At 40.6% G+C, this 27,253-nt stretch overlaps 2 protein-coding genes across 2 annotated transcripts in view; both read right to left on the bottom strand.

Annotated features, from left to right (window-relative positions):
* Positions 1-598: 598 nt before the first annotated feature.
* ttc21b (tetratricopeptide repeat domain 21B) overlaps positions 599-27,253 on the bottom strand; it is a 102,111-nt gene continuing 75,456 nt past the window's right edge. Inside the window, exons 22-29 of the mRNA XM_073047439.1 lie at positions 26,983-27,064; positions 14,931-15,081; positions 13,982-14,143; positions 13,312-13,507; positions 10,795-11,019; positions 9,615-9,735; positions 9,452-9,519; positions 599-1,315 (exon numbers count right to left, since the gene is read on the bottom strand). Coding sequence (XP_072903540.1) covers positions 1,238-1,315; positions 9,452-9,519; positions 9,615-9,735; positions 10,795-11,019; positions 13,312-13,507; positions 13,982-14,143; positions 14,931-15,081; positions 26,983-27,064 — 1,083 coding nt within the window. The 3' untranslated portion in view covers positions 599-1,237. The remainder of the gene's footprint in view (positions 1,316-9,451; positions 9,520-9,614; positions 9,736-10,794; positions 11,020-13,311; positions 13,508-13,981; positions 14,144-14,930; positions 15,082-26,982; positions 27,065-27,253) is intronic.
* LOC140728554 (uncharacterized) lies at positions 1,335-5,562 on the bottom strand. Its single transcript, XM_073047440.1, has 2 exons — positions 4,740-5,562; positions 1,335-2,259 (listed from the first exon to the last, which is right to left on the bottom strand). The coding sequence occupies exons 1-2, from the start codon at positions 5,412-5,414 to the stop codon at positions 2,158-2,160; spliced, it is 777 nt and encodes a 258-aa protein (XP_072903541.1). The 5' UTR covers positions 5,415-5,562; the 3' UTR covers positions 1,335-2,157.

Raw genomic sequence — 27,253 nt, 5'->3', positions numbered from 1 at the left:
CCCCCCCACAAAAAAGGGCAGTAGCAATATGGAACTCAGTACCTCAAAAAGTTGGTTGGGACTGAAATCCAAGACTTACTCTAGATCAGCACAGACACAATGGACTGAATAATCTCTGTTGAAATTTTCAGTGAAGCTATGAACTAGATTTCTAATTATGCTTCCACTGTACTTTCTAAAATGAATTTGTAGTAATGTGGTATTGTATCCATACCTTTAAATTGTACATTTTGTATATCTTCGGTGTATGCAATTAGCAAAAAGTTCCCACTTCACAACAAAGTTTTCTGAGTTTATTCTTGAGGATGAGTTTAAATATTCCTTAGCTTTTTCAAAAATAGCTAAATTGGAGTCTGAATTCTGAATTATTTTATTTAGATATGTTTCATTCATGGAATCTTAACAATTGTTCCCTTTTTGTAATGTTCCCAGTTTGTCTCTCACACTAAACAAACTCATCAAGAGGAGGAATTGGCTATTGAAAATAGAATTTCAGCAAAAGATCTAAATTATTGAAATACTTCGCATTGTTTCTGTTTTGTTGTTTTTAATAATCATAACTTACGATTCTTTATCTTTTAAAAACCACATTCAATCATTTTTGAATGTTTGAAAAACCATATATTGTTTTTTGAAATAGAAAATATTTTGGTAGTTTTTATACAAACTATGTATCAGCTAATTTAACCAACTTACATGGTGTGGAGAAATGATTCTTCCAGCCCCCTCCACATCCCAAATGCATATACTGCAAAATTCTTCTTCTTTAAAACAGCAATTTTAGTTTCTAGTCTTGGATTTAATATTTATTTAACAGTGAAACACAGCATACATTCTTTGGAGTTTAACTTCTTCAGTATAGATTGACCTTTTTATCAAATGTTCAAGACACAAAACACTAACATTACAGATTGATTAATTTGTGTTCAAAATATATAAATTATGATCAACAATAGGATGAAATGCTGATTACAAATTTTGGGGCTTGAAAGACTAACTCTAAGAAAATCACAAAAAAGGTATATAGGGAGGATGGGACAGGAAATTTAGTGGTTACATATACCTTTTTTTAAACTACCAATATAAAATAGAGAACATTGCTATAGAAAACAGATATAAAACTGTTAGTGAACTATAAAAAATGAAAATCTAAATATTGAAAATTTTAAGTTATAATTTGTACAAGATTAACATGTCAAATATATGCATCCATAATGTTAAGGAAGTAATGTCAATACTAAGAACGTAGAGCTGTCCGAGCTTTGTCAAGAATCTCTTTCCTCATCTTTGGGTAATTGGGATGGGCGCCTAATACCTATGAAAGGAAACAAAATAGAATAGTTATAATTATCTGTTATTTGAGAAATTCTGCAGATGCAGTTTATGCAAAGCAGGAGCTCAGAAGGTCAGGCAGCATCTATGGAAATGAATAAAAAGTCTAAGTTTCAGGCCGAGACTCTTTTCCAGAAGCAGAAAGGAAGGGGAAAACACCAGAATAAAATGGTGAGGGGAGGGGAAGGAGGATAGCTAGAAGGTGATAGGTGAAGCCAAGTGATTGAAGGTGAGTGAAGATAAAGGGCTGGAGAGGAAAGAATCTAATAGGAGAGGAGAGTGGACCATAGGAGAAAGGAAGAGGGCAATCCAGGGTGAGGTGACAGGTAAGTGAGAAGAGGAATACATAGGTGTGGTAATGAGCCTGGATAAGTACATGGTGAAGAGTCGGAGGGCAGCGGAGTTTTTATTTCTTGGTAGTATCACTTTATAGGTGTCATGGCTTGGTAACGATATTAGTTAACACTAACTAATTGCATTTGATGTCTTACTCTTTTCCTGAACTTGTCATTGAGCCTGAACACAATTTCATATTGTTAACAGATTGAATACACTTTCTATTCTAATCGCTCAGCTTTTCACAACCATCATTGATCTCTCTATGTGCAATCCAATTCATTGGAATGGGTTTACTGAGATTAAATTTATTGGTATTATAGGCATACATACACAGGATATAAAAGCCTTGAAAATCAGCTTTTTGCTACAGCAGCACACTACACAAAGTTAAAGAAAAAAGGTAAAGTTCCTTTCTGTGTCAGGTAGCAACCTTGTCATTTCTTTAGCGTTTGTGTGATTTATCAGGCTGAGTTGCTAGCTTGACACTCAACCCAGCACAGGTGGAACTTGTGGAATGAGCTCGCTGGATTCAAACCCAGGACCTATTGTTCCAAAGTCCGGGTGCAGATGCCCACCACCACAGACACTCTACATAAAACGAAGACAAAGGTTAGCATGAACTTAAATTAACATAAATTATTATATAACTTACTCTATTACAAGTAACCCATATCAATTCTTTAAAAATGTTTGTTTAACTGAATTTTTTCTCTATTTGCAAATGTTTTTAATTAATATCAGAAGATTTTTAAATGATTTTATTGCTGAAATCTATTTCACTACTATGAAAAGGCCTTTGGCAGCATGAGCTGTTAATGGCCATCAGGCAGTCTGACACTGGGACTGGTCCTTGGATTCTGCTATTTGAGACATGGTCACTCCTTGCACATCACTCCACTTAACAAGACAGTTGTGTAAGCCAGACTGTAGCTACAAAAGGTTATTGTGACTGTAATAGTTGTATATGGGAAAATAACAAAGTGCCTTTTCCCTTTCTTTTTAATAAAACTCTCCAATGTCAGCAATGAAAGGACAATAAATAAAGAAACCCAGGGCTCTCTCTTTCCCAGTTCCCTTCATCCCACTCTCAGCAACACCTCCAGGACGTGATATAATAAAAATAAGAGATTATTAAGGAATAAAGAATAGAGTAAATGGAAAAATATGGTTGAGTTGTTAAGAACAATGGGGCATTGATGCAAGATTGAATGCAATATGATTTAGCATAAAGGAGACATTTAATTAAATTAGAAGAAAAATCAAATTCAAAACTATGAGGTGCCAAGGGACTTGGGAGTCCTTATGCAGGATTTCCTGAAGGTTAACTTGTTAGTTGTGTTGGTGGTAAGGAAGGCAAATGCATTCATTTTGAGAGGACTAGAATAGAAGAACAAGAATGTAATGTTGAGGTTTTATAAAGGCATTGGTCAGAGCACACCAGGAACACTTGAGCAGTTTTGGGCGCCTATCTAAGAAAAAATGTGGTGGCATTTGAGAGGGTCCAGAGGAAGTTCATGAGAATGATTCTGGAATGAAAAGGTTAAAGTATGAAGAGCGTTTGATGATTCTTAGCCTGAACTTGCTGGAGTTTAGATGGATAAGAGGGGATCTCATTTAAACCTACCGAATATTGGAAGGTTTGGATAGAGTGGATGTGGAGAGAATGTTCCATTAGTGGGTGAGTCTCGGACCAGAGGGCACAACCACAGAACAGAGGGACATCCATTTAGAAAAGAGATGAAGAGGAATTTCTTTAGTGAGAGGGTAGTGAATATCTAAGGTATTTTTTGCCACATACGCCTGTGGAGGCCAAGTCATTAAAGTAGATTTAAAGCAGAGGTTGATAGGTTCTTGATTAGTCAGGCTGTCAAAGGTTATGGGGAGAAGGCAGGAGAATGGGGTTGAGAGGGATAATAAATCAGCCATGATGGAACAGCCAAGCAGAGTCCTTAGGTGAATGGCATAATTCTGCTCTTATGTCTTAGCGTCTTAAATACACTTGTGAGGCTAAAACATTTAGTTGCAGAGTAGCTGGCTAAAATAGAAATGTTATCAATATTCAAGATTATATTGAATAGATGAAAGAAGTGATTAAAGGGGAATCAGAGTAGAATTGGTAACAATAATTAGAAATAGATAAATCAATCATTCACCACTATTTATTTCTAATTAATGTTATAGCAAAACATAATTTTAAAAATTTGCTTATCTATGCGATCCTGGAGATTAAAAAAGAATCAGCAGCGGCATCCTGGGCCACTTTGAGTTCAAAATACATTATACTTCAATTTTAGAGTCTAGAAAGAAACTGAGGAATGGTGGAGGTTCCAGGGATGGGGTAAAACCACATCTGGGATTATTCCACAGAGAAATTTTAATTTATTTATAGTTATAAAATCAAAGTACTTTCTTTTCAACTATATAAAGAGATACTCCATCAATGTTTAACTGGAATTAAAATGATTGTTTTTAATTAATTGACAACCAAAATGAGGACTATTTCTTTGTAGGAAGGGGAGGGGTCATGCTTTTTATATACCGGTAATTGATTTATTATGAATCAAATCAAAATCAAGAATCAAAAGATCAAAATCAAATCAAAACAAGTATAATTATCATTCAAACCATACATGGATATAGTCAAATGAGGCTGCATTCCTCTGGGGCCTAGATACACAACGTATACTCAAAATAGCGAGAGAGGAAATAAACACACATTGTTATGCAAGAAAACACATATATAATCCAAGACCCTGAGTGGTACAGCTCCCGGCAATCCAGCCTGTCATTCCACTGGTTGAACACTGGACGGCAGCACTGACAGGAGAGGCCAGCTCCCAACTGAGCACGGATGTTATGCCACATTGCCTCCAGTGTCTTCTCACCTGGGCAGCAGCAGCAGGCAAGGCTGTGGCTTGAGGCCTAGTGCTCACTATGACCGAGACCACACTACTGCCTTGTTGCCTGTCTCCCCACCAAGTACAGGAATCAGGCCTACAGCATCTTACATTATCAATGTCCAACTTGGTCTTGTGATTGCAAGGGAAATGTCCAAGACAGTTACTCACGGTTAACTGCACGCTGCTTTTATGCACCAACTCCAATGTCTTCAAGTAGCAGCAGCAGTATGGTCTGCCCCAGATCAGCTCCTCTGAACACTCTTCGGCCCATCCACCAGCTTCTCCTTCTCCAGCCCTAGAGCCGGATTCTCCTTCTCCTGCCCAAGAGCCGGATTCTCCTTCTCCTGCCCGAGAGCCGGATTCTCCTTCTCCTTCTCCAGCCCTAGAGCCAGCTTCTCCTTCTCCTGCCCAAGAGCCAGATTCTCCTTCTCCTGCCCAAGAGCCAGCTTCTCCTTCTCCTGCCCGAGAGCCGGATTCTCCTTCTCCAGCCTGAGAGCCGGATTCTCCTTCTCTGACCAGAGTAACAGCTTCTTCTTCTGTGGCCCATCTGCTGGTTTCTTCTTCTCCAGCCTGAGAACCATCTTTTCCTCTGGCCTGAGAGCTGGCTTCTCCTTCTCTGACCCAGGAGCTGGCTTCTCCTTCTCCAACCCGAGAGCCGGATTCTCCTTCTCCTCTAGCCTGAGCATCAGCTCCTCCTTCTCCAGCCCGAGCGCTGGCTTCTCCTTCTCCAACTTGTTCGTCAGCTCCTTCAATACCCCAGCTGGCAGCTCTGAACAGCACACAGATCACTGATGTGGTAGACCTGCTGTTGTTTTTGGGAGTCCAGTATAGCGTTACAATCATAAAAGACACATTTTAAAAAGAAAAGTCTATCTTTGGTTGGCCCCCAAGCAGCCACTGTGTTTCAGCGCACTGCTGTCTTAATGGAAGAAGGTGAAAGTTTTGAGCATTAAGTATTGCTTGATGCTTATTTAAATTATTTAAATTTAAATGGTTCTCTGTTCCCAACACTAAGGCATGTCAATATTATAACTGTGGTATGTGGTGGCATCCGTCGGTCTCAAGAGACCATGGATCTGAGCCTGGAGTTTCCAGGGCGCAGGCCTGGGGAGGGTTGTATGGGAGACCGGCAGTTGCCCAAGCTGCAGGCCTTCCCCACTCCACGCCACCGATGTTGTCCAAGGGAAGGGCACTAGGACCCATGCAGCTTGGCACCGGTGACATCGCAGAGCAATGTGTTGTTAAGTGCCTTGCTCAAGGACACAAACACGCTGCCTCAGCTGAGGCTTGAAACAGTGACCTTCAGGTTACTAGTCTGATGCCTTGCCCACTAGGCCACGCGCCAACTGTGGTATATAAAACCATTAAAGTCAGAGAGCAATTCTTAATCTTATCTAGATACCAGCTACCAAAATCAAATTGATAACAGTAGAATACTAAAGACTGATAGCAGTAGAATACTGTGCAAAAGTCTTAGGCACATATATACAGTGTAGCTAGAGTACTCAAAACTTTTGCAAAGTACTGCAGTAGTTTGATTTCACTGTATTGCTGCCACAAAAAAAAATCCATGGCATATGTGAGTGATGATAAACCTGATTACTTACTGTAATTCAGTTCTTTTCTTTATATTTATTTCTCATGTATTTCATTGTACTGCTGCCATAAAGTTAACAAATTTCACGACATATGCCAGTGATATTAAACCTGATTCTGATATAGGTCTCTATTGTGGACTAGGGACTGAAAGTGGAAGGGATCAGGGAAAAGGGAGGAAGCACCAGGGAGACATTCTGTAATGATCAAAAAACCAATTGTTTATATGCACCTAAGACTTTTGAACAGTACTGTGGATGGTCCCATCAATTCATGAAACCTATTTTACAAAGAAGGGAACAAACAACAGACAGTAAGGCTAAACCAGGTTATCACAAGCCAACTAATTTGTCAATTTTAATGGGAAATAAACAGCAAATAACTGAAGGAAGTCAAAACTGATATCAGAATTAAAGATTGTGCTAGGTAAATATGACACATTTTTTGTGGAGGTGACATGAATCGTGAATGGGGAAAATACAATAAATGTACGTAATATAGTATAGCAGAAATTTTTGGCAAGGTTCCAGACAGACCACTGGAGAAGATTTAATGGTATAAAATTAATTTTAGAATGGATAACTGGATTATGAAATGCTTAGAGAAGATACAGAGCAGAAGTTAAAGGTAATTAACTTTGAATGCTTAATACTGTTTTGTTTCTGGAGCGGTTTCGGTTCACTGTTTCCATCAATTATTGTTACTTTGATTGGGATGTTAATGAAGCATATAAACCAAAGGGAGCTGCAAGGAGATTAAGTAATTTGGTACTAAAACATGTTGATCGTTCAGGAATTCAGGCCCCTAAGGTACTGTATACGTGTAGCCTGAGTAACGTGGTATTAAACAGTACAGCACAGGAACAGGCACTTTGGCCCATTTTGTCTATGTCAACTATGATATCAAATTAATCTCTTCTGCTTGCATTTGATCCATATCCATCCATTCCTTCTAGGTTCATTGGCCTATCTAAAAGCCTCTTGAATGCCACTATCATATCTACTCTTGTCACCACTCCTAACAGCCTATTCCAGGTAGCAACCATACTGTTTAAAAATATGTTGCCCTCCTTTAAACTTTGCCCATCTCACCTTGCAGCTACGCCCACTGATATTTGACATTTCTACCCTGGTGAAACAGACTCTTGCAGTTGACCCTTTCTGTGCCTCTCATAATCTTATAAATTTCTGTCAAGTTTGCTCTCAATCTCTGACACTCCAGAGAAAGCAATCCAAGTTTGTTGAACCTCCTTTTAAAATACCCTCTAATCCAGGTAGGACCCAGTAAAGCCCTTCTCCACCCTCTGCAAAGTTCCCACACCCTTCCTGTAGTGGGGTGGGCAGAACTGCACAGAACACACCAAGCGCACCCTAACCAAGCTGACCTCTTGACTCTTATATTCCATATCCCAAACAATGAAGGCAAACATGAGATACCATAAGACCTTAAGACTTAGGGGCAGAATTAGGCTGTTCAGCCATTGAATCTGCCCCATTATTCTATCATGGCTGATTTAATAACCCACCCCCATTCCTGACCCCTCCCCATAGCCTTTAGCACCCTTACTGATCAAGAACCTATTGAGCTCCACTTTAAATATACCCAATGACTTGGCCTCCACAGCTAAGAATTCCACAGATATTCACCACCCTCTAGATAAAGGGATTACTTAATCAGAGCAAGTGAATGGAGATTATTTCCTTTTAATTCTGCATTTTAATTTAGCCCATAGCTGCTCAAATGCTCAGCAGAATCTCTTTCCTTGTTCTTCCTACATCATTGGTACTCATATGGACCACGACAACTGGATCACTGTCTTCCCACTCCAAATTCCTCTGCAAACTGGTTATAAGCCATCCCCTTTGTTTACCACTCTTGTGTTGCCACTTTCAAGGAGATATGAACTTGGCCCCAAGATCCCTCTTTATACCATTGCTGTTAAGGGCCCCGCCATTAAGTGTAAGCTTTCTCTTTACACTTGATCTCTCAAAATGCAACATCTCACACATATTGCTATAAAGCTAATTGAACACTAGGATTTGATAGCAAGAAGTAAGGAACACAAAACTGGACGCAATGCTAAAGTTCCCATAAAACTTTACTAACGCCACAATTAAGAGTTAAAGTCATAGAAGAATACAGGCCCTTGGTCCACCTAGCCTGTGCCGAATCAATTAAACTGCCATCGACCTGCACCCGACCCTAGCCCTCCATACCCCTCCCATGCAAGTATCTATCCAAACTTGTCTTAAACTTTGAAACTGAGTTTGTATTCACCACTTGTGGTGGCAGCTCATTCAACACCCACGACCCTCTGACTGAAGAAGTTTTCCCTCATGTTCCTTTTAAACTTTTCACCTTGCACCCTTAACCCATAGACACTAGTTATAGTCGCACCCAACCTCAGTGGAAAAAGCCTGCTTGCATTTACCCCATCTATACCCCTCAAAATTCTGTACACCTCTAACAAGTCTCTCCTCAATCTCCTACGTTTCAAGGAATAAAGTCCTAAACTATTCAATCTTTCATTATAACTCAGGTCCCCCAGTCCTGGCAACATCCTTGCAAATATTCTCGGTACTCTTTCAAACTTATTTACATCTTTACTCAGAGAGTGGTTGGTGCGAGGAATGCACTGCCTGAGTCAGTGGTGGAGGCAGATACACTAGTGACACTTAAGAGACTACTAGACTGGTATATGGAGGAATTTAAGGTGGGGGGGTTATATGGGAGGCAGGGTTTAAAGGTCGGCACAACATTGTGGGCCGAAGGGCCTGTACTGTGCTGTACTATTATATGTTCTATGTTTCCTATTGGTAAGTAGTTGTGTAAATTTTGTAGTTCTGTAAATAGTAAGGGCATCAGGCAAACTTGAAGATGTATTGCAAATTCACTATTTTAGTTCACTCTGTTGAGATTATGAGATGATTTGAAGATGTTTATTAAAGGATTAGACAGAGCAGGTAAGAACAAACTGTTTACTGTGATCATAATAGCAAAATAAATCATACAGGTTAGGGATTGGAATAGGGATGCTTTTTGTAAAAGCTAGTCAGAGGTATAAAACTGTGGAAATGCACTGCTAGAAATGTTGACAGAATCTAAAGAATCTGCCATCATTTAAGCTTAGTTTAGATAAGGTGCTGGTGAGATGGCAGCAGAGGTGTCTAGACTGGGTACCCAAGATTAGGAGCATTTTGGGGAGTTTAAGCATGAACACTGGTCATAATTATTTTGTCAACAGTTCTGAAATCTACATTAAACTTTGCATTTAAAAATGTTACCTTATGACAGATGTCAATAGCATCAACATATCGTTTTGCCTTCAAGTAGTTAAAAGCCAGCTTGTACCCTATAAAATTAACATCAGTTTTGAGATAATGTTACACATTAATACATTTCAGAATTTCTAATGTTAATGACACATACTAATAAACTGGATCTTACCGATTGTTGGATTTGTCTGGTTACAATACTTCCAAGCCATTTCATAATTAAAGGCTGCATCTTTGTAAGATTGTTCTTTCTCCATAATGTAACCCATATATTCATAGGCCTTGCAACAAGACTAAGAAAACAAACAGCCGTTAATTCAAATGAACTAATGTTACGAAGGTGAAGCAACTCTGAGGGGCCGAAGGGTACAAAGTCTTTTTTGAGAATCGCAAGATCGCTATTATTTCAGGTCTGAGACCCAGGAAATGAGAGAGATACACATCATGAGAGAGAGAGAGAGAGAGAGACGCAGAATACACAAGGTTTGGAATGTCTCCTGACATAAGCAGAACGGAACCACTGATTACTGCCATTCTCTCTTGGAGAAGGAATTGTGTATTGAGTACTGTACTATTCATTGAAACCCCTCAGGGGACCACCAGAGTGGTCTGATTGAGGGATTGCATCATCCCAACCTGATTGACATCTGAGACCCCGTGAGTAAGGATAAAAGAGGGGTCTGGGGAACACCCCTTTAGATGCACCAGGAGAAATGCTAGAAATCCCGTGACAGCGTTTTATAGCGAAAGCCAGTGGGGGCTCGTGTGCGTCCTCCCTTGCCTGGGTGGCGGGCTCACCACGGAAGAATGGTTTAGCTAGAGGAGAGGTCACAATTGAACGGCCACGACAACAAGACACCTGATGGATCGACATCATAAAGGAAGGTTGGCAAAACCCATAGCGGTAAATGTTCCCATTCTCTTTCTCTCTCCAACAATTGCAACACAGCGACAACCAAAAAGACGGCAGCTTGTGTGAACTGCAGCGAACTTTATATTTCCATCGGACAATTCATTATCCCCTAGACAACGATAGAGCTTATTTCTTATTGATTATTACTATACCCGCACTTTTAGGTTTAGTATTGACGACGTATATTATCTGTATATTTGCATTGATATTATTTTTGTATATTCTTGCTAATAAATACTGTTAAAAATAGTATCATCAGACTTCAACGGACGTCTCTATCTTTGCTGGTAAGTCACCCAGTTACGGGGTTCGTAACACTAAAAACATACAAAACAACTGATATCTACCAAGATCCTCACAAAACCCTGTATGATTGGAGGAAACCATTGATAAATGTCTTGTGCAACAATAGCAAACAATATTAAAGAAATTCACCGACCTTATTATGACGCAGACAGCGTTTAAGTAATTCAACTGCCATGTCAAATTTTCCAGACTGTATGTAAACATCAGCTAAAAGCAGCCAACTCTTTTCCAACTCCTCTGCATCAATTGCATTCCAGTTTAATTTTGCAATGCGTTTCAGCTGATTTCTTGCACGAGGAGTCTGCTTTAAAATCATGTATGCAGTTGCCATTCCAAACAGTGCAGGAATGTGGTCCTTCTGTGTTACGAAAGCCAAATAAGTAATAAATTACAAATACTACTCTGCAATTTTCTTTTGGATGCTCTTCAATTAATTTCTCGCAGGGGTTTCATGACAATGATCCAAAATTAACCAATGAAATTTGGTAATTAAGAATCTGTAAAATAAATTCATTTTCCAAAGCTTTTGTGTCTCTCCACTAGAAACCCTCCTCAGCCTGCAATCAGGACAACCGGGGAACAAAATAGGATTGTTAAAATTTCAGAATAAGTGTCATGTTTCTTTCAAATATCAGCTCTTACAATCTTTACAAGATGTAGATAAATATATCAAATAAAAGAGAGCAAACATTGATTCAGAAGAGGTGGATTGGCTTGACCAAGATCTTTAGATGGAAAAGTAACATCATAGAAGATGCTGGAATACCCTACAGATGGTTTCCGAAAATCAAGAAATGAATATATCAGTGTCTAAATGCTGGACATGGTGCATATTTATTAACAGAATTATGCTTGGTTACTTATTGTCACTGTAATGTTGTATAAGAGGGCTTAGACACATATCTAATCACAAACAAGAGAAATTCGAAATCCAAGCAACACACAAAATATTGAGTTCCTCCAAGTACTTTGTGTGTGTTGCTTAGATAAATAACTTCTCATTTACATCAGGTTCTACAATTCACAAAAAAATAGTTTTACCTCTGAAGATCTAATTGATAATGGAATCATAATCATAATTGCAAATTTGGGATACCTTAACAACGTAAGGACAGAACAGCAAATGCTGGAGAATGTAATGACTGCATATAGGAAGGAGCAACTCATCTGTCTCTTGAAATAGATGCAAGTAACTAAAGGCAGCTTGGATATAATACGCATTTCCAAACTTTGCTGTAAAGGAATCATTAAAGCCAACAATAACAAACTCCACAGAGCTAGTACACTAGTGCTCTGGAGTATTCAAAGCTTTGAGCACACTCATCTGGCCCTACTGGTGGAGGGGGGCAGGAACGGAGATTTGCAAATTTAGAAGCCAGTGCAGCATGTTCACTACATTTCTGAAAAAGGTTCTACAAACTTGTACCTTTATAGGCTGAACATAGTCTATTTTAGCTGATCTTACAGGCATGCAAGAGAAGAGTAAATTTGATAGATAGTAAATTACAAGTTAGGTCAAGAGATTAGCAAGTTTAGGAAATGATGTTAAGTTTTAACAACAAAATATGAAAAGCATATACTATATAGTCATATAGAGAAATGGCTAAAAAGAAGCCCTGGCACAACAAGCTGTTCCAATCACCAGCCACCCATTTAAACTAATCCTACATAACTTCCAGTTACACACACAAGATGCTGGAGGAACTCAACAGGACTGGCAGTATCTATAGAAATGAATAAACAGTCAATGTTTTGGGCCTAGGACTGAGAAGGAAGGGGGAAGATGCTAGAATAAAAAGGTGGGGGAAGAGGAAGGAGGCTAGCTGGAAGGTGAAGCCAGGTGGGTGGGAAAGATTAAGAGCTGGAGAAGAAGGAATCTGATAGGAGAGGAGAGTGGACCATAGGAGAAAGGGGAGGAGGAGGGGTCCCAGGGAAAAGTGATAGGCAGGTGAGAAGAACTAAAAGGTCAGAGTAGGGAACAGAACATAGAACATAGAATAGTACAGCACATTACAGGCCCTTCGGCCCACAATGTTGTACCAACCTTCAAACCCTGCCTCCCATATAACCCCCCACCTTAAATTCCTCCATATACCTGTCTAGGAGAAGGGGAATGGGGATAGGAGAATTTTTTTTCCCGGAAGGAAAAATTGATATTCATACCATTCGGTTGGAGGCTACCCCGATGGAATATAAGGTGTTGCTCCTCCATCCTCAGGGTGGCCTTATCTTGGCACAAGAGGAGCCTATGGACTGACATGTTTCAATGGGAATGGGAATTGGAATTAAAATGTTTGGCCACTTGTGGCCACATTCTCATTAACTCAACAAATTCACCCCCCCCACCCACCAACTCCCAGGTCCTACCACCTACTGACACACTGGCCACATTACATTGACAAATTAACATAACAACTTGCACATCTTATGATGTAGTAGGGAACTGAGGCACACAAATAGTCCAAATTCCATACAAACAAAACCCAAGGTTAGGACTGAACTTGGGCTCTCACACTGCCAGACACTGGCAGTATTAGCTGCATCACTATAATAGTGCAGATAATAATTTTGAATAACTTCAGAAATGTACAAATTTAAATGAGCAAAAATTACTTTTGTGTCCATACTCTCTTGGAAAAATCAGACTAACCTCAGCTGTCGCTATTTCAGTGAAGACGTTAAGAGCCCGTTCCACATTTGCTTTTTGCTTTGTTGCCATTAGGCAGCAGCTTTCCATTATCCGTAGCTGGGTATGACCTTGAGTAGTCTGAGGTTTAAGTTCTTTCAGGAGTTTCTCTGCTGTCATGACAGCCAGCTGCTCTGACTCTTGTTTTTCTGATGAATTTCTACTGGCAACATAAGACATTCTAAACTTATTTGTTCAATTTCAATCTCTTGTTCAAGTTGCAATTTTCCCCATTTCAAAATCATACATCATTTCAACTTCTGCTTCAATTATTTGTTTGATTTGTATGTACAAGAAATCAAATGCACTGAAACTTATAAATTATGCTGGACAACCATTAGTTTGATACCAATAAAATTACTCACTGCAAAATCAATAACCCATAATAAAATTGGAGTTAATTTTTGAACACCTTCTTAAGATGACCCAGGAAAATAATTTGTGAAAAAATTAATTTTGGTAAAGGAATAATTGAAACAAAGCAACAAGTTTAATTAAACAAGTGAGAGATTATAGAAGAATTAGAAACAATGACTAAACAAAAATGAATATTCAATTTAAAAGCAATTCGGACTAATCCTTAGTTCTTCAATCAAACACATTAGACCAAATTTTAACAACGCTGTGTTCTCACCGCACGTCTCCATCCAGGTTTTCAAAGACTTCACCTCCTATAGTATCATTATCTGGATTCATACAGATTTCTATCATATTATAAACTGCATTTTGCCCCCAGTCACTATCCTTACGAGCTTTATTGAAGTGTCGGAGTGCATCATTTGGCTCCCCAGTGTACCTACAAAAATTGAAAATACTATAAACTTCTTATTTTAGAAGGTATTTCATAATAATAGTGGGAGTGGATATTGTTTATAAATCTTAGGTAGACTACTACTACCACTTTCCTCGATAACAATTAACTCTCATACAAAATTGACAGTTGAACTGAAATTGTATCTGGTGTATAGGCATTTTTGAAAATTGATTTGGAACATTTAACTATCATATTTGTTATTGCATTTGATGATGAACTTCAATAAAAAAGAGTGTGCTTTTTCATGAAAATTTGCAATGAAGAAAAGGAAAATTACTTCCATACGTCGCAAGAAGTATTGAAAGAAAAAGGGAAAGCTTATATTATTAACACAGCCACTAGAGGGTACTGTATTGTCTGTTCACAAAATCATAAATGTTATATATTTATGTAGCTAACTCATGTATCATAAATATTATTATCAGGACAAAGCATATCATTATTGTACTGATAGCCCATTTCCGTGGAGTGTAAGTGACATAAAAGTAGAGCCCCAACATCTGCCCAAAATATGCCTCAATGAATGAGCATGATTTAGGAATATAAAACAATAATGAACAAAGTGACATGTAGACTGGAACCACACTATAAAACAAAAGGGTATGCTTGTTCAATGAAGTTCAAAACCATTTTCATGTCAGTAATAAACAAACTTAACTCGTATTTGAGTTTTTTCCTGATCCTTCTTATGCAATGCCAGATGTATTTGATCACCAGATCATAAGAAATCATTTAATCTCAAAATTCTTGTTATTAAAGGATAACTTACCAGAGGTACAATCCTTTGCAATAATTAAATCCAGGCTCAGAATTAGGTCTTGCAGTGTGTTTTTCAGCCATATCAAGGAACCTTGGAACATCTTCCAGTTTTCCAGCTCTCCTCAACAAATCAATCAAACGTGATAAAGTGATGAAGTTATCTGAAACAAAAAAATTCACGAATCCCACTTATCACAGCTTGATACTTTTTCATCATTGTTCCAATGGGAGTCAGACACAAGTGGTTTTAAATATAATCTGAGCAGATTATGACTCAGAAGGCTTGGCACCATTTGACAAGAAGGATTTATAATATAGGAAGGTTGTTGATTTACATCAATTTCTAAGAATGGTGATTTCTTAAGTATACCTAGTTGTACCTGAAGACACTAAGAACTCTTACTGACTGTAGTGGTTACTTGAATACAAACTAAAACCGCTCGGAAAGTAAGCATGGGGGTTCAGACACAATAAAGCAAGTTGCAAAGTTGAAGAAAGTACATTTGATCCTTTATTAAGAAACCAGCAAAGTCAGACAATCTTGTAATGATAAAAGCTAATGAAACCATAACTAGCAATTTAACGAAATGAGTGGTCTAATCGTTGGCGACCTTAATGTTCCAATTTGCATTAAGTGAATTGTTGTTACGTGAATGAAATTGCCAGAGAAAATTGTTGGCAGATACAAAGCAGCATCTTTATTCGACAAAACATAGTATAGTAGGTGTCATTTGGAGAAGCTATCAGTGGAAAGGTCCACTGGCCCAACATGGTGCTCAATATTCATTTGCTAAACACAAAGGACAATTCCATATTTACAAAGTATAGACAATGCTTTCTTTTGAAACTACATGCAAACTTCACACCTTCTGATTTGTATCCATCCCACAGATGCCAGCATCGTCTAGACTGGGATCCACAACTTTCAGGAATGCATTATTCCAAATTAAATCCACAATACATTTTCAAGGAACAGAAAACTGGTAGCCAAAGCTGTTTGACCTAAACCCAAAAATCTCTCTAACAGTCCCTCCTGGACAAAAATAAATTTGTACCAGGAAAGGCCAACCTAGGAGGATCTACTCAAATAGGGCAGCAAAAATGCCCTGCCTTGAAAGCCCCCCCAACTTTGTGTGCCTCAATATCTACCCTAGCATTCCCTAAACGCTACCTACCAAAAGTTAAGCAGAGAGGTTGTTCCAGAAATTTGAACAAGTCTTTAGAAATGTGGCTTCTTTTGTGTGTCTGTTGGCTCTTTCCCTACAGGCTGATTGCAGCTTAATTACATTTGTTGTCTTCACCCCTTCATTCTCGGGTCGCTGGAACTCTTTCTTTCCAGGAGCACGCACAGGCCTTCTCATAGATGTACAGGAGGGGGTTGGGGTGATCTCTATGTCAATGTCTGCAAGGGCCTCTCCTCGGTGGCACCTTCTTCCGAACTGTTCAGTTGATCACTGGCCTGATTGCTGAAAGGGCCCAGCAACTCATTCAGACTGAGGGAGACTGCCTTCAGATGCTGTGTGCAGTCTGAAATGCCATCAAAGTTGTAGAACTTGCTGTCTCAAAAATCCCTCCCCATCTATTTTCCAATATCTTTTCTATTCTATGCTATTGAACTAATTATCTACCTTCAGCAACCAGCCTTCATTGCAGAGTACCATCATCATCATCACACGTTAGCATGCTATTCACAGTTTTCTGTCATGCTCTCTGTGTTTTCTGCCAGGCTCTCGTGGTCTTCTGACTTTGCATTTCCTCTGGGTATGTCTTCATCAGCTGTGGTCAGGTCTGGTATGGCTGGCTGGTGTTTCTCCTTTAGATTCTCTGTAATTACATGGTTACTAGGTACACTTGATCCCTGGCTCTGTCTGTGGGAGCAACATATGGGTGAGTCGTATGCTTTTACCTGAGCCCATGTTTCCACTGGCCGTCTCGCTGAGTCTGCACACAGACACAAGTATCATGGGTTAAGAGTACCATCTGTGTCCTATCCACCTGGGGGCAAACCCCGGCCTTTCCGCAGCACCCTCACCATGACTTGGTCGCTGGGCAGTGGAAAGACCATCTCCTTTCCCTCCGGCTCTCTCTGATCAGCAATTTGCTGCTGTTGCTTTGCTCGGTCCTTCAACACTTTAAGTTGGTTTCAGAGATCTTTCACGTACTGTGTCATTCTATTCCTGTCAGTCCTAGGCTCCCCGCAACCCATAATTACCCCATAAGTGAGTCGCATTGCTCGCCCCATCAATAAATAATTCATAGGGGCTGAAACCCAATGTGCAGTTTGGGGTTGCTTGTAATCTCATCAAGATTCCTGGTAATACATCAATTCATGTCTTTCCCATCTCATTTATAGCTTTGCCTAAGGTGTTCTTGATTATTCAGTTGACCCTTTCTACCATTCCTGAACGTAGAGGGTGGTGGGGTACTTGGAATTGTTGTCAAATCCCTAACAGTCGGCACATTTCCTTCATCACTTCCCCTGTGAAATGTGCTCCCTGATCAGAGCCCACCTGAACTGCGGTTCCCCACCGTGGGAGGAATTCCTGAACCAGAATTGGTTCAGCGGTGCTAGCGGCACAGTCCCTTCCTGGGAAAGCCTTCACCCACCCAGATAATTACTTGACAGGAGCATTCTCCCTGCTTTTGGGTAGGGGCCCTGTGAAGTCCATCTGGATGTCTTCCCAGGGTCCCCTTGGCTGTGGTTGATCTGCCCTCTGTAGCTTTCTGCCCTTACCAGGGCTATGCTGGGCACAAATGATACAACGGTGGCAGAATTTCTGAACAACCCCACACATCCCTGGCCAATACCTGTCCTCCTTTACCCTCCCACGTCTATTCCAGCAATTCCTTGCTTCGTGCCCTGGCTACCAGCAAGCAAAACAAACTCTATGGGACATCACAGCAGCTGCATACACTATAGCTACTTTGCGATTTCTGTTGCACTTTCTTTGGTCTATCTCACTGGCCCACGAAACTATCACATAGTAGGTCGACCCCACCGTTATGCCTAAATCTAAAACTTCCTGGTGGGCTGAGCCCAGGCCTTCCTTCATCATTTTCAGGAAGACTTGGTCATCCCTCCCTGGATTATCCAACCCAGAATGCTTCTCATACGCTCGATATTTACATTCAGCATAATCCGTGGCTGTCTCATCAGCCCTAGGAGTCACTGCCATTATCATTCCCCAGTCACTCTCACCTCCCCCCAGTCGCTGCCTCACTTGTCCTTTAAAACAGCGATATCTTTCTTCATTGCTGACGCTCCCGGTGGTTGCCCACGTACCATCCTGCACCCCCGGCCCGTACTGTTCCACATATTCCTTGGGCACTTCACTTTTACCAACACATTTATATCTTTAGCGTGCATCTGGTGAATTTCAACCATATCCTCATGCTTATGCCAAAATTCTGAATTCCCACATGCAACTTTAAGTGAGGGCAACTCAGACAGAGTGCTCTGTTTCTCCCCGGTGGTGAGGGGTTTATGAATGTTCGTAATCAAGGACAAGAGCTGGCTAGGATCATCAGGGTTCTCAGCCTGATGCTGCATGATCTCAATAGGTGCCATCCTGACAGATACATCTGGGTAAAACCTCTCCCTGAAATATCTCCACACTGCGCAAAATATAAAAGATGATTAAACAGCACATACTTAAAACCACAGAGCATGTACTCCTCAACTCGCCACTTTTGAACTCATGATGCCTGCTGTATTCCTTTGCATCACACTTGCAAAACGTATACACTAAAACAAAGCTCTCCAAACGAGTATTCCTCTGTTGGTGAGGAATGATATTCAGTCCCTTGTGAGGGGGGACATAGAATCAGGGGATGTAGAGTCAGTATGGATAGAACTGAGAAATTCTAAGGGTAGAAAGACCCTAATGGGAGTTACCTACAGGCCCCCAAACAGCAGTCTGGATGTAGGGTGTAAGTTGAATGAAGAGTTAAAATTGGCATGTTGCAAAGGTAATGATACAGTTGTCATGGGGGATTTCAACATGCAGGTAGACTGGGAGAATCAGAATGGTACTGGACCCCAAGAAAGGGAGTTTGTGGAGTGCCTCTGAGATGGATTCTTAGAACAGCTTATACTGGAGCCTACCAGGGAGAAGGCAATTCTAGATTTAGTGTTGTGCAATGAACCGGATTTGATCAGGGACCTCGAGGTAAAGGAACCATTAGGAGGTAGTGACCATAATATGATATGTTTTAACCTACAATTTGAGAAGGAGTAGGGAAAATCCGATGTGTCAGCATTACAGTTGAACAAAGGGAACTATGGAGCTATGAGGGAGCAGCTGGCCAAAGTTCAATGGAACAATACCCTAGCAGGGAAGACAGTGGAACAACAATGGTAGGTATTTCTAGGAATAATGCAGAAGGTGCAGGATCGGTTCACTCCAAAGAGGAAGAAAGATCCTAAGGGGAGTAAGGGGCGGCCGTGGCTGACGAGGGAAGTAAAGGGCAGTATAAAAATAAAAGAGAAGAAGTATAACATAGCAAAGATGAGCGGGAAACCGGAGGACTGGGAAGCTTTTAAAGAGCAACAGAAGATAACAAAAAAGGCAATACGCCAAGAAACAATGAGGTACGAAGGTAAACTAGCCAAGAATATAAAGGAGGATAGTAAAAGCTTCTTTAGGTATATGAATAGCAAAAAAATAGTTAAGACCAAAATTGGGCCATTGAAGACAGAAATGGGTGAACTTATTATGGGGAACAAGGAAATGGCAGATGAGTTGAACAGGTACTTTGGATCTGTCTTCACTAGGGAAGACACAAACAATCTCCCAGATGTAATAGTGGCCAAAGGAACTAGGGTAAAGAATGAACTGAAGGAAATTTTTATTAGGCAAGAAGCGGTGTTGGATAGACTGTTGAGTCTGAAGGCTGATAAGACCCCGGGACCTGATGGTCTGCATCCCAGGGTACTTGAAGAGGTGGCTCTAGAAATCGTGGACGCATTGGTAATCATTTTCCAATGTTCTATAGATTCAGGAACAGTTCCTGCTGATTGGAAGGTGGCTAATGTTGTCCCACTTTTCAAGAAAGGAGGGAGAGAGAAAACAGGGAATTATAGACCGGTTAGCCTGACGTCAGTGGTGGGAAAGATGCTGGAGTCAATTATAAAAGAGGAAATTACGATACATTTGGATAGCAGTAGAAGGATCAGTCCGAGTCAGCATGGATTTATGAAGGGAAAATCATGCTTGACTAATCTTCTGGAGTTTTTTTGAGGATGTAACTATGAAAATGGACAAGGGAGAGCCAGTGGATGTAGTGTACCTGGACTTCCAGAAAGCTTTTGATAAAGTCCCACATAGGAGATTAGTGGGCAAAATTAGGGCACATGGTATTGGGGGCAGAGTACTGACATGGATTGAAAATTGGCTGGCTGACAGGAAACAAAGAGTAGTGATTAACGGGTCCCTTTCGGAATGGCAGGCTGTGACCAGTGGGGTACCGCAAGGTTCGGTACTGGGACTGCAGCTGTTTACAATATACATTAATGATTTAGATGAAGGGATTAAAAGTAACATTAGCAAATTTGCTGATGACACAAAGCTGGGTGGCAGTGTGAAATGTCAGGAGGATGTTATGAGAATGCAGGGTGACTTGGACAGGTTGGGTGAGTGGGCAAATGTATGGCAGATGCAGTTTAATGTGGATAAATGTGAGGTTACCCACTTTGGTGGCAAGAACAGGAAGGCAGATTACTATCTAAATGGAGTCAAGTTAGGAAAAGGGGAAGTACAACGAGATCTAGGTGTTCTTGTACATCAGTCAATGAAAGCAAGCATGCAGGTACAGCAGGCAATGAAGAAAGCTAATGGCACGCTGGCCTTTATAACAAGAGGAATTGAGTACAGGAGTAAAGAGGTCCTTCTGCAGCTGTACAGGGCCCTGGTGAGACCCCACCTGGAGTATTGTGTGCAGTTTTGGTCTCCAAATTTGAGGAAGGACATTCTTGCTATTGAAGGAGTGCAGCGTAGGTTCACAAGGTTAATTCCCGGAATGGCGGGACTGTCATATGTTGAAAGATTGGAGCGACTAGGCTTGTATACACCGGAATTTAGAAGGATGAGAGGGGATCTGATTGAAACACATAAGATTATTAAGAGATTGGACACGCTGGAGGCAGGAAGCATGTTCCCGCTGATGGGTGAGTCCAGAACTAGAGGCCACAGTTTAAGAATAAGGGGTAGGCCATTTAGAACAGAGATGCGGAAAAACTTTTTTACCCAGAGAGTGGTGGATATGTGGAATGCTCTGCCCCAGAAGGCAGTGGAGGCCAAGTCTCTGGATGCATTCAAGAGAGAGTTAGATAGAACTCTTATAGATAGCGGGGTCAAGGGATATGGGGAGAGGGCAGGAACGGGGTACTGATTATGTATGATCAGCCATGATCACAGTGAATGGCGGTGCTGGCTAGAAGGGCTGAATGGCCTACTCCTGCACCTACTGTCTATTGTCTATTGTATACACGCCCCCACTCTGGCGTCCTGAACCGTCGGTAACCTCCCTTCGCAACTGGTGGCTCCATCTCACCAAGTTAACACGCAGCTTCCTCTCTTACAAAAACACACATGCACTCGTACACACTACTTCTGTATCTACCTGCTCAGTTTCCCACATTTGTGATATCTCATGTTCCCGTGTACTACCGACCCAAACAGATCCGGGTGTGAGTACTAATTTAAAAAATAATCACCCACTTAGACTGCTAAGATTGCTGGCCACATGATGGGTCACAAAGGTATCCCATTTCTGACACTAATATTGTTGTGTGAATGAAATCGCCAAAGAGAATTACTGGTAGATAGAAAGCAGCTTCTTTATTCAACAAAACAAGGTACAGCAGGCATCAGATGGAGATGCTTTCAGTGGACAGGTCTGCTGGCCCAATGTGGAGCTCGATATTTATTTGCTGAACACAAAGGGCAATTCCATAATGCTTTCTCTAGAAACTACATACAAACTTCACACCTTTTGATTTGCATCCGTCCCATAGACGCTAGCATCGTCTGGACTGGGATCCGTAGCTTTCAGGAATGCATTATTCTAAATTAAATCCACAATACATTTTCAAGGAACAGAAGACTGGTAACCAAAGCCATTGTGAATGACCTAAACCTAAAATCACTCCAACATGAATTAGAAAAGTTAAAGTTCTTAAGCGATTTAAACGCTAGCAGTCAACAAAAATATAATTCCTCTGGCCAACCCGGCTCTAACCAGACTAAACTGAAAGACAAAGCATGAATACGTAACTATACCCTTCGCTTCTACAACACCCCAACCCACATGCCAAATTACTCATAATAAACACGCAACATATAACAGAATATAGACAGACAGAAAATAGATACATAGCTCCTACACTGACAGATAAAGAGGAATAGATAGAGTGGACAGTCAGCGCCTCTTCCCCAGGGCACCACTGCTCAATACAAGAGGACATGGCTTTAAGTTAAGGGGTGGAAAGTTCAAGGGGGATATTAGAGGAAGGTTTTTTACTCAGAGAGTGGTTGGTGCGTGGAATGCACTGCCTGAGTCAGTGATGGAGGCAGATACACTAGAGAAATTTAAGAGGCTACTAGATAGGTATGTGGAGGAATTTAAGGTGGGGGGGGGTTACATGGTAGACAGGGTTTACGGGTTGGCACAACATTGTGGGCCGAAGGGCCTGTATTGTCTATGTTTGTTTATAAAGGCGAATGGCATTTAAAATCAGGATCCTGAGACCCGACGTGCAGTCAGGCAGCATATCTTTGCCTTGTGCAAGGTTGACTCACATTTCCCATCAAAATGAGATAACACAAGTAAGTTTAATTTTTGGAAGAGGGCAAAAACACATTATTTTGATTTTTGATGTCCTGTTTATGTGGTTTAATGTGGACATCATCTTGTTAATTAATCCAAGTTTTTTTAAATCTATTCCATTGTATGCTTGATCTACATTGGGAATAACTGAATGAATATAGTTTTAAAAGATATCTGTACTATGAGTTTCGTAGTTCCTCTCCTAAACACTGCTCCTGCCCCAACAGGAACAAGCAACATGATAGTGACCAGACTCTTAAAGTGCCTATAAAAAATACACACCCACCCAAAGTTTTCATGTTTTATGTTCACAGTGGATTTAATCTGGCGTTTTTGACACCGATCAACAGAAAAGTCTCTGTCGTGTCAAAACGAAAACATATTTCTACAAGTTGGTACAAATTTATGACAAATCTTAAACACAAAATAATTGACTGCATATGTATTCATCCCCTTCAAGTCAGTATTTAGTAGATGCACTTTTGGCAACAGTTACAGTCTTGAGTCTGTGTGGATTGGTCTCCATCAGCTTTGCACATCTGGACACTGCAATTTTTTTCCCCATTCTTCTTTACAAAGCTGCTCAACCTCTGTCAGTTTGCATCGGGGTCGTGAGTAAAGAGCCCTTTTCAAGTTCAGCCATTGTTATGATCCCAGCCCCCTCCTTCCTGAGAATCGCAAGATCGCTATTAATTCGGGTCTTGGACCCAGGAAATGAGAGAGAATCCTCAGAAAGACAACACAACGGATTTGACCATTGTTTCTTGGAGACACCTTTGTGGATTGCGACCCTATGCTATGTGCCAGCTATCAGGGCTACGTGTACACCCTCGGGCAATGTGGGGTGGGGATTGTATCACCCCACCTTGATTGACATCTACAACCCTGCAAGTCAAGATAAAAGAGGGGCTGCAGGGGGCAGTCCCCTAGCGACGCACCAGAAGGAGACACCATCGCTCATCGCTCCCGTGATAACGGGAAGCTATTCGGAAGCCACGTGTGGTCCGTTTCCCCTGGCCTGGGGAACGGGTGGCTGATAACACCGAAAAGGACTTCGAGCTGACAACGGGGAACCCACCTTCCCGATTCAACGGTTGGCGTCCAAAAAGACTGGCAAGTTTCTTTTCTCACCAAAAATCTCTCTCTCTCTCCAACAAGTGAAACCCAGCGGTCCCCAAAAGGAAAAAGCCTGCATGAACTTGCGAGACTTTTATATTTCCATCGGACAATATTTTTACCCCTAGACAAAATGATAGAGCCACTTCTTATTGATGATTATTACCATACCCGCGCTTTAGATTGAGTATTGACGACATAGATTATCTGAATGTTTGTATTAACCTTATTTTTGTGCCCCTTTATAAATAAAAACGTTTAAAAATAGTACCATCAGACTTCAGCGGACCTCTCTATCTTTGCTGGTAAGTGACCCAGTTACGGGATACGTAACACAAGAATCCATTGATTCTTGAAAGATCAATACTAATGCCTCCACAAATTCTTCAGCTACTAATTTCACAGCCGTCATGTGTAGTCGCTTCTGGTCCAGGTGACTTATCTAGCCGCAGACCTTTCAGTTGCCCCAGCACCTTCTCCCTAGTAACAGCAACTACACTCATTTCTGACTCCTGACACTCTCAAACCTCTGGCTTACTGCTCGTGGCATCAACAGTGAAAACTGATGCAAAATACTTTTTCAATTCATCTGCCATTTCCTTGTCCCTCATTACTACTTGCCCGGTGTCCTTTTCCAGTGATCCAATATCTACTCTTGCCTTTCTTTTACTCTTTATACTGTATATCTGAAGAAATGTTTGGTATCCTCTTTCATGTTTTTGGCTAGATTACCTTCGTATTTCATCTGCCCTCCCCCCCCCCCCCATTCCTTTTTAGTCATCTTCTGTTGTTTTTTAAAAGTCTCCCAAAGCTCTAACTTCTCACTAATTTTTACTCCATTATATGCCTTCTCTTTTGCTTTCATGCTGGCTTTGACTTCTTGTCACCCACAGTTGTGTCATCCTGTCTGTAGAATACTACTTCTTCTCTGGGATGTATCTACCCTGCATCTCCTGAATTGTTCCCAGAAGCTCCAGCCATGGCTACTCTGCCTTCATCGCTACTGGTATCCCCATTCAATCAACTCCTCTCTCATGCCTCTGTAATTTTCTTTACTCCACAGTAATACTGATACTTTTGACTTCAGCTTCTCCCTCTGAAATTTCAGAGTGACTTCTATCATATTATGATCAGTGTCTCCTTTAGGGTTCATTTAACACCACAAATTCCCAATTAGATTGAGGTCTGGACTCTGACTGGCCATTCCAGGACATTAACTTTGTTGTTTTAAAGCTATTACTGCATAGTTTTGGCTTTACGCATGGGGTTATTGTCTTGCTGGAAAATAAATCTCCTCCCTAGTTGCAGCTCTCTTGCAGACTGCATTAAATTTCCCTCCAAGATTTTTCTGTATTTTGTTAAATTCATTTTACCCTCCACCTTCACAAGCCTTCCAGGACCTGCTGTAGTGAAGCATCCTCACAGCACAATGCAGCCACCAAGATGCTTCACGGTAGGGATGGTGTGTTTTTGATGATGTGCAATGTTTGGCTTTGGTGTGTGATGTTTCAACAGTGGTTTTCTCTTTGCCACTCTCCCATAAAGCTACAACTCGTGAAGCACCTGGGTAACAGTTGTTGTATGTGCAGTCTCTCCCATCTCAGCCATTGAAACTTGTAACTCCTCCAGAGTTGTCATAGGTCACTTGGCAGCCTCCCTCACTAGTCCCCTTCTTGCACAGTCACTCAGTTTCTGAGGAAGGCCTGCTCTAGGCAGATTTACAGCTGTCCCATATTCTTTCCATTTCTTGATGATTGACTTAACTGTACTCCGAGGGATATTCAGTGACTTGGAATTTTCTTGTATCCACCTCCTGACTTGTGCTTTTCAGTAACCTTTTCACAGAGTTGCTTTACCTTAATGGTGCAGTTTTTGCCAGGATACTGACTCACCAGCAGTTGGACCTTCCAGACACAGGTGTATTTTTACTACGCTCAATTGAAACACCTTGACTGCACACAGCTGATCTCCATTTAACTAATTAGTGACTTCCAAAACCAAATGGCTGCACCAGTGATGATTTGGTGTGTCATATTTAAGGAAGTGAATACTTAACGCAGTGGTCCCCAACCACCTCCATGTGCTACCAGGCCGCGAGGAAATTTTATGATTTGGCGTTATGAAACAATATGAGTCAGCTGCACCTTTCCTCATTCCCTGTCTCGCACTGTTGAACTTGAAATAACCTACCAAATCATACCAAATAACACATAAAACCTAAAATAACACTAACATATAGTAAAAGCAGGAATGATGTGATAAATACACAGCCTATATAAAGTAGAAATAATGTATGTACAGTGTAGTTTCACTTAACAGAATCGGGAAGATTAAGCCAAAACTGATTTGTAGAGAAAAAAAATCGGCTCGTATACGCATGTGCACGTCATGTATGCACACATCACGCATGTGCACACAGGTGCCCGCGCAAGGCTTCACGGTCATGGTAGTCTTTCTTGGGGTAAACACAAGTGTCCCGTATTGGACTGCTACTTTTGTCCTTTATTTGGGAGTGAGAAAGTTGGCAAACCTACTTGAACACCTCCCCCCCCCCCACCCCCGTCAGCCAGTCTACAAGAAAATTGTCAATATTAAACCAGTCAGCAGTGCAAAAAATGCTGGGGACCTCTGACTTAATTTAATCAATTATTTTTTGTTTTATCTTTGTAATTAACTTAGATCACTCTGTGGAGATCTGTTTTCACTTTTACACAAGTCTTTTTCTGTTGATCAGTGTCAAAAAACCCCAAATTAAATCCACTGTGATTCAATGTTGTAAAACAATAAAACATGAAAACACCCGGGGGGGGGGGGGGTGAATACTTTTCAGAGGCACTGTAAGTTTTCATTGTATCAGATAGAAACCAGTGGCTGTCTCAAACTATTAACAAACCTCAGCTATCAAATATAATGCAAAGTTCATTCCTACTGTTTGTCTTATATACCTACTTCCTTGGTGAATTTCACGCTAATTGGTCAGCAATATTTTATACATTCCTATCAATATTCTTAGAAGACATTAATGTCAGTCTGATAGATACTAATCATTTTTTGGCATTGTTTTAATACTGACTACTTTAAAAGACATAAATTTAAAAACGCTAAACTGCTATATTTACCTGGTTTGCGCTCTAAAAGTTGTTGAAAGTGAAATACTGCTTGGTCAAAATCCTGCTTTCTGAACATCAAATCAGCCATCATCTATAACACAGAAACAACTTAAATTAAAATAATTTAATATGGAGAATGAAAGCTAAATGTTTTAAGATCATAAAACACATTTGTCAGTAATCTCCTTGAATATAATGATGACCGCACGTTTTGGGAAAATAGTGTTATAAAACACCACAGACATAATCTGTTGTTTTGATACCTGTAATTCCCCACATA

Source organism: Hemitrygon akajei, chromosome 5 (genome assembly GCF_048418815.1).
Source record: "Hemitrygon akajei chromosome 5, sHemAka1.3, whole genome shotgun sequence".
Lineage (NCBI taxonomy): Eukaryota > Metazoa > Chordata > Chondrichthyes > Myliobatiformes > Dasyatidae > Hemitrygon > Hemitrygon akajei.
The sequence above is the reverse complement of the archived record's forward strand: the minus strand, read 5'-3'. Positions and strand labels throughout refer to the sequence as shown.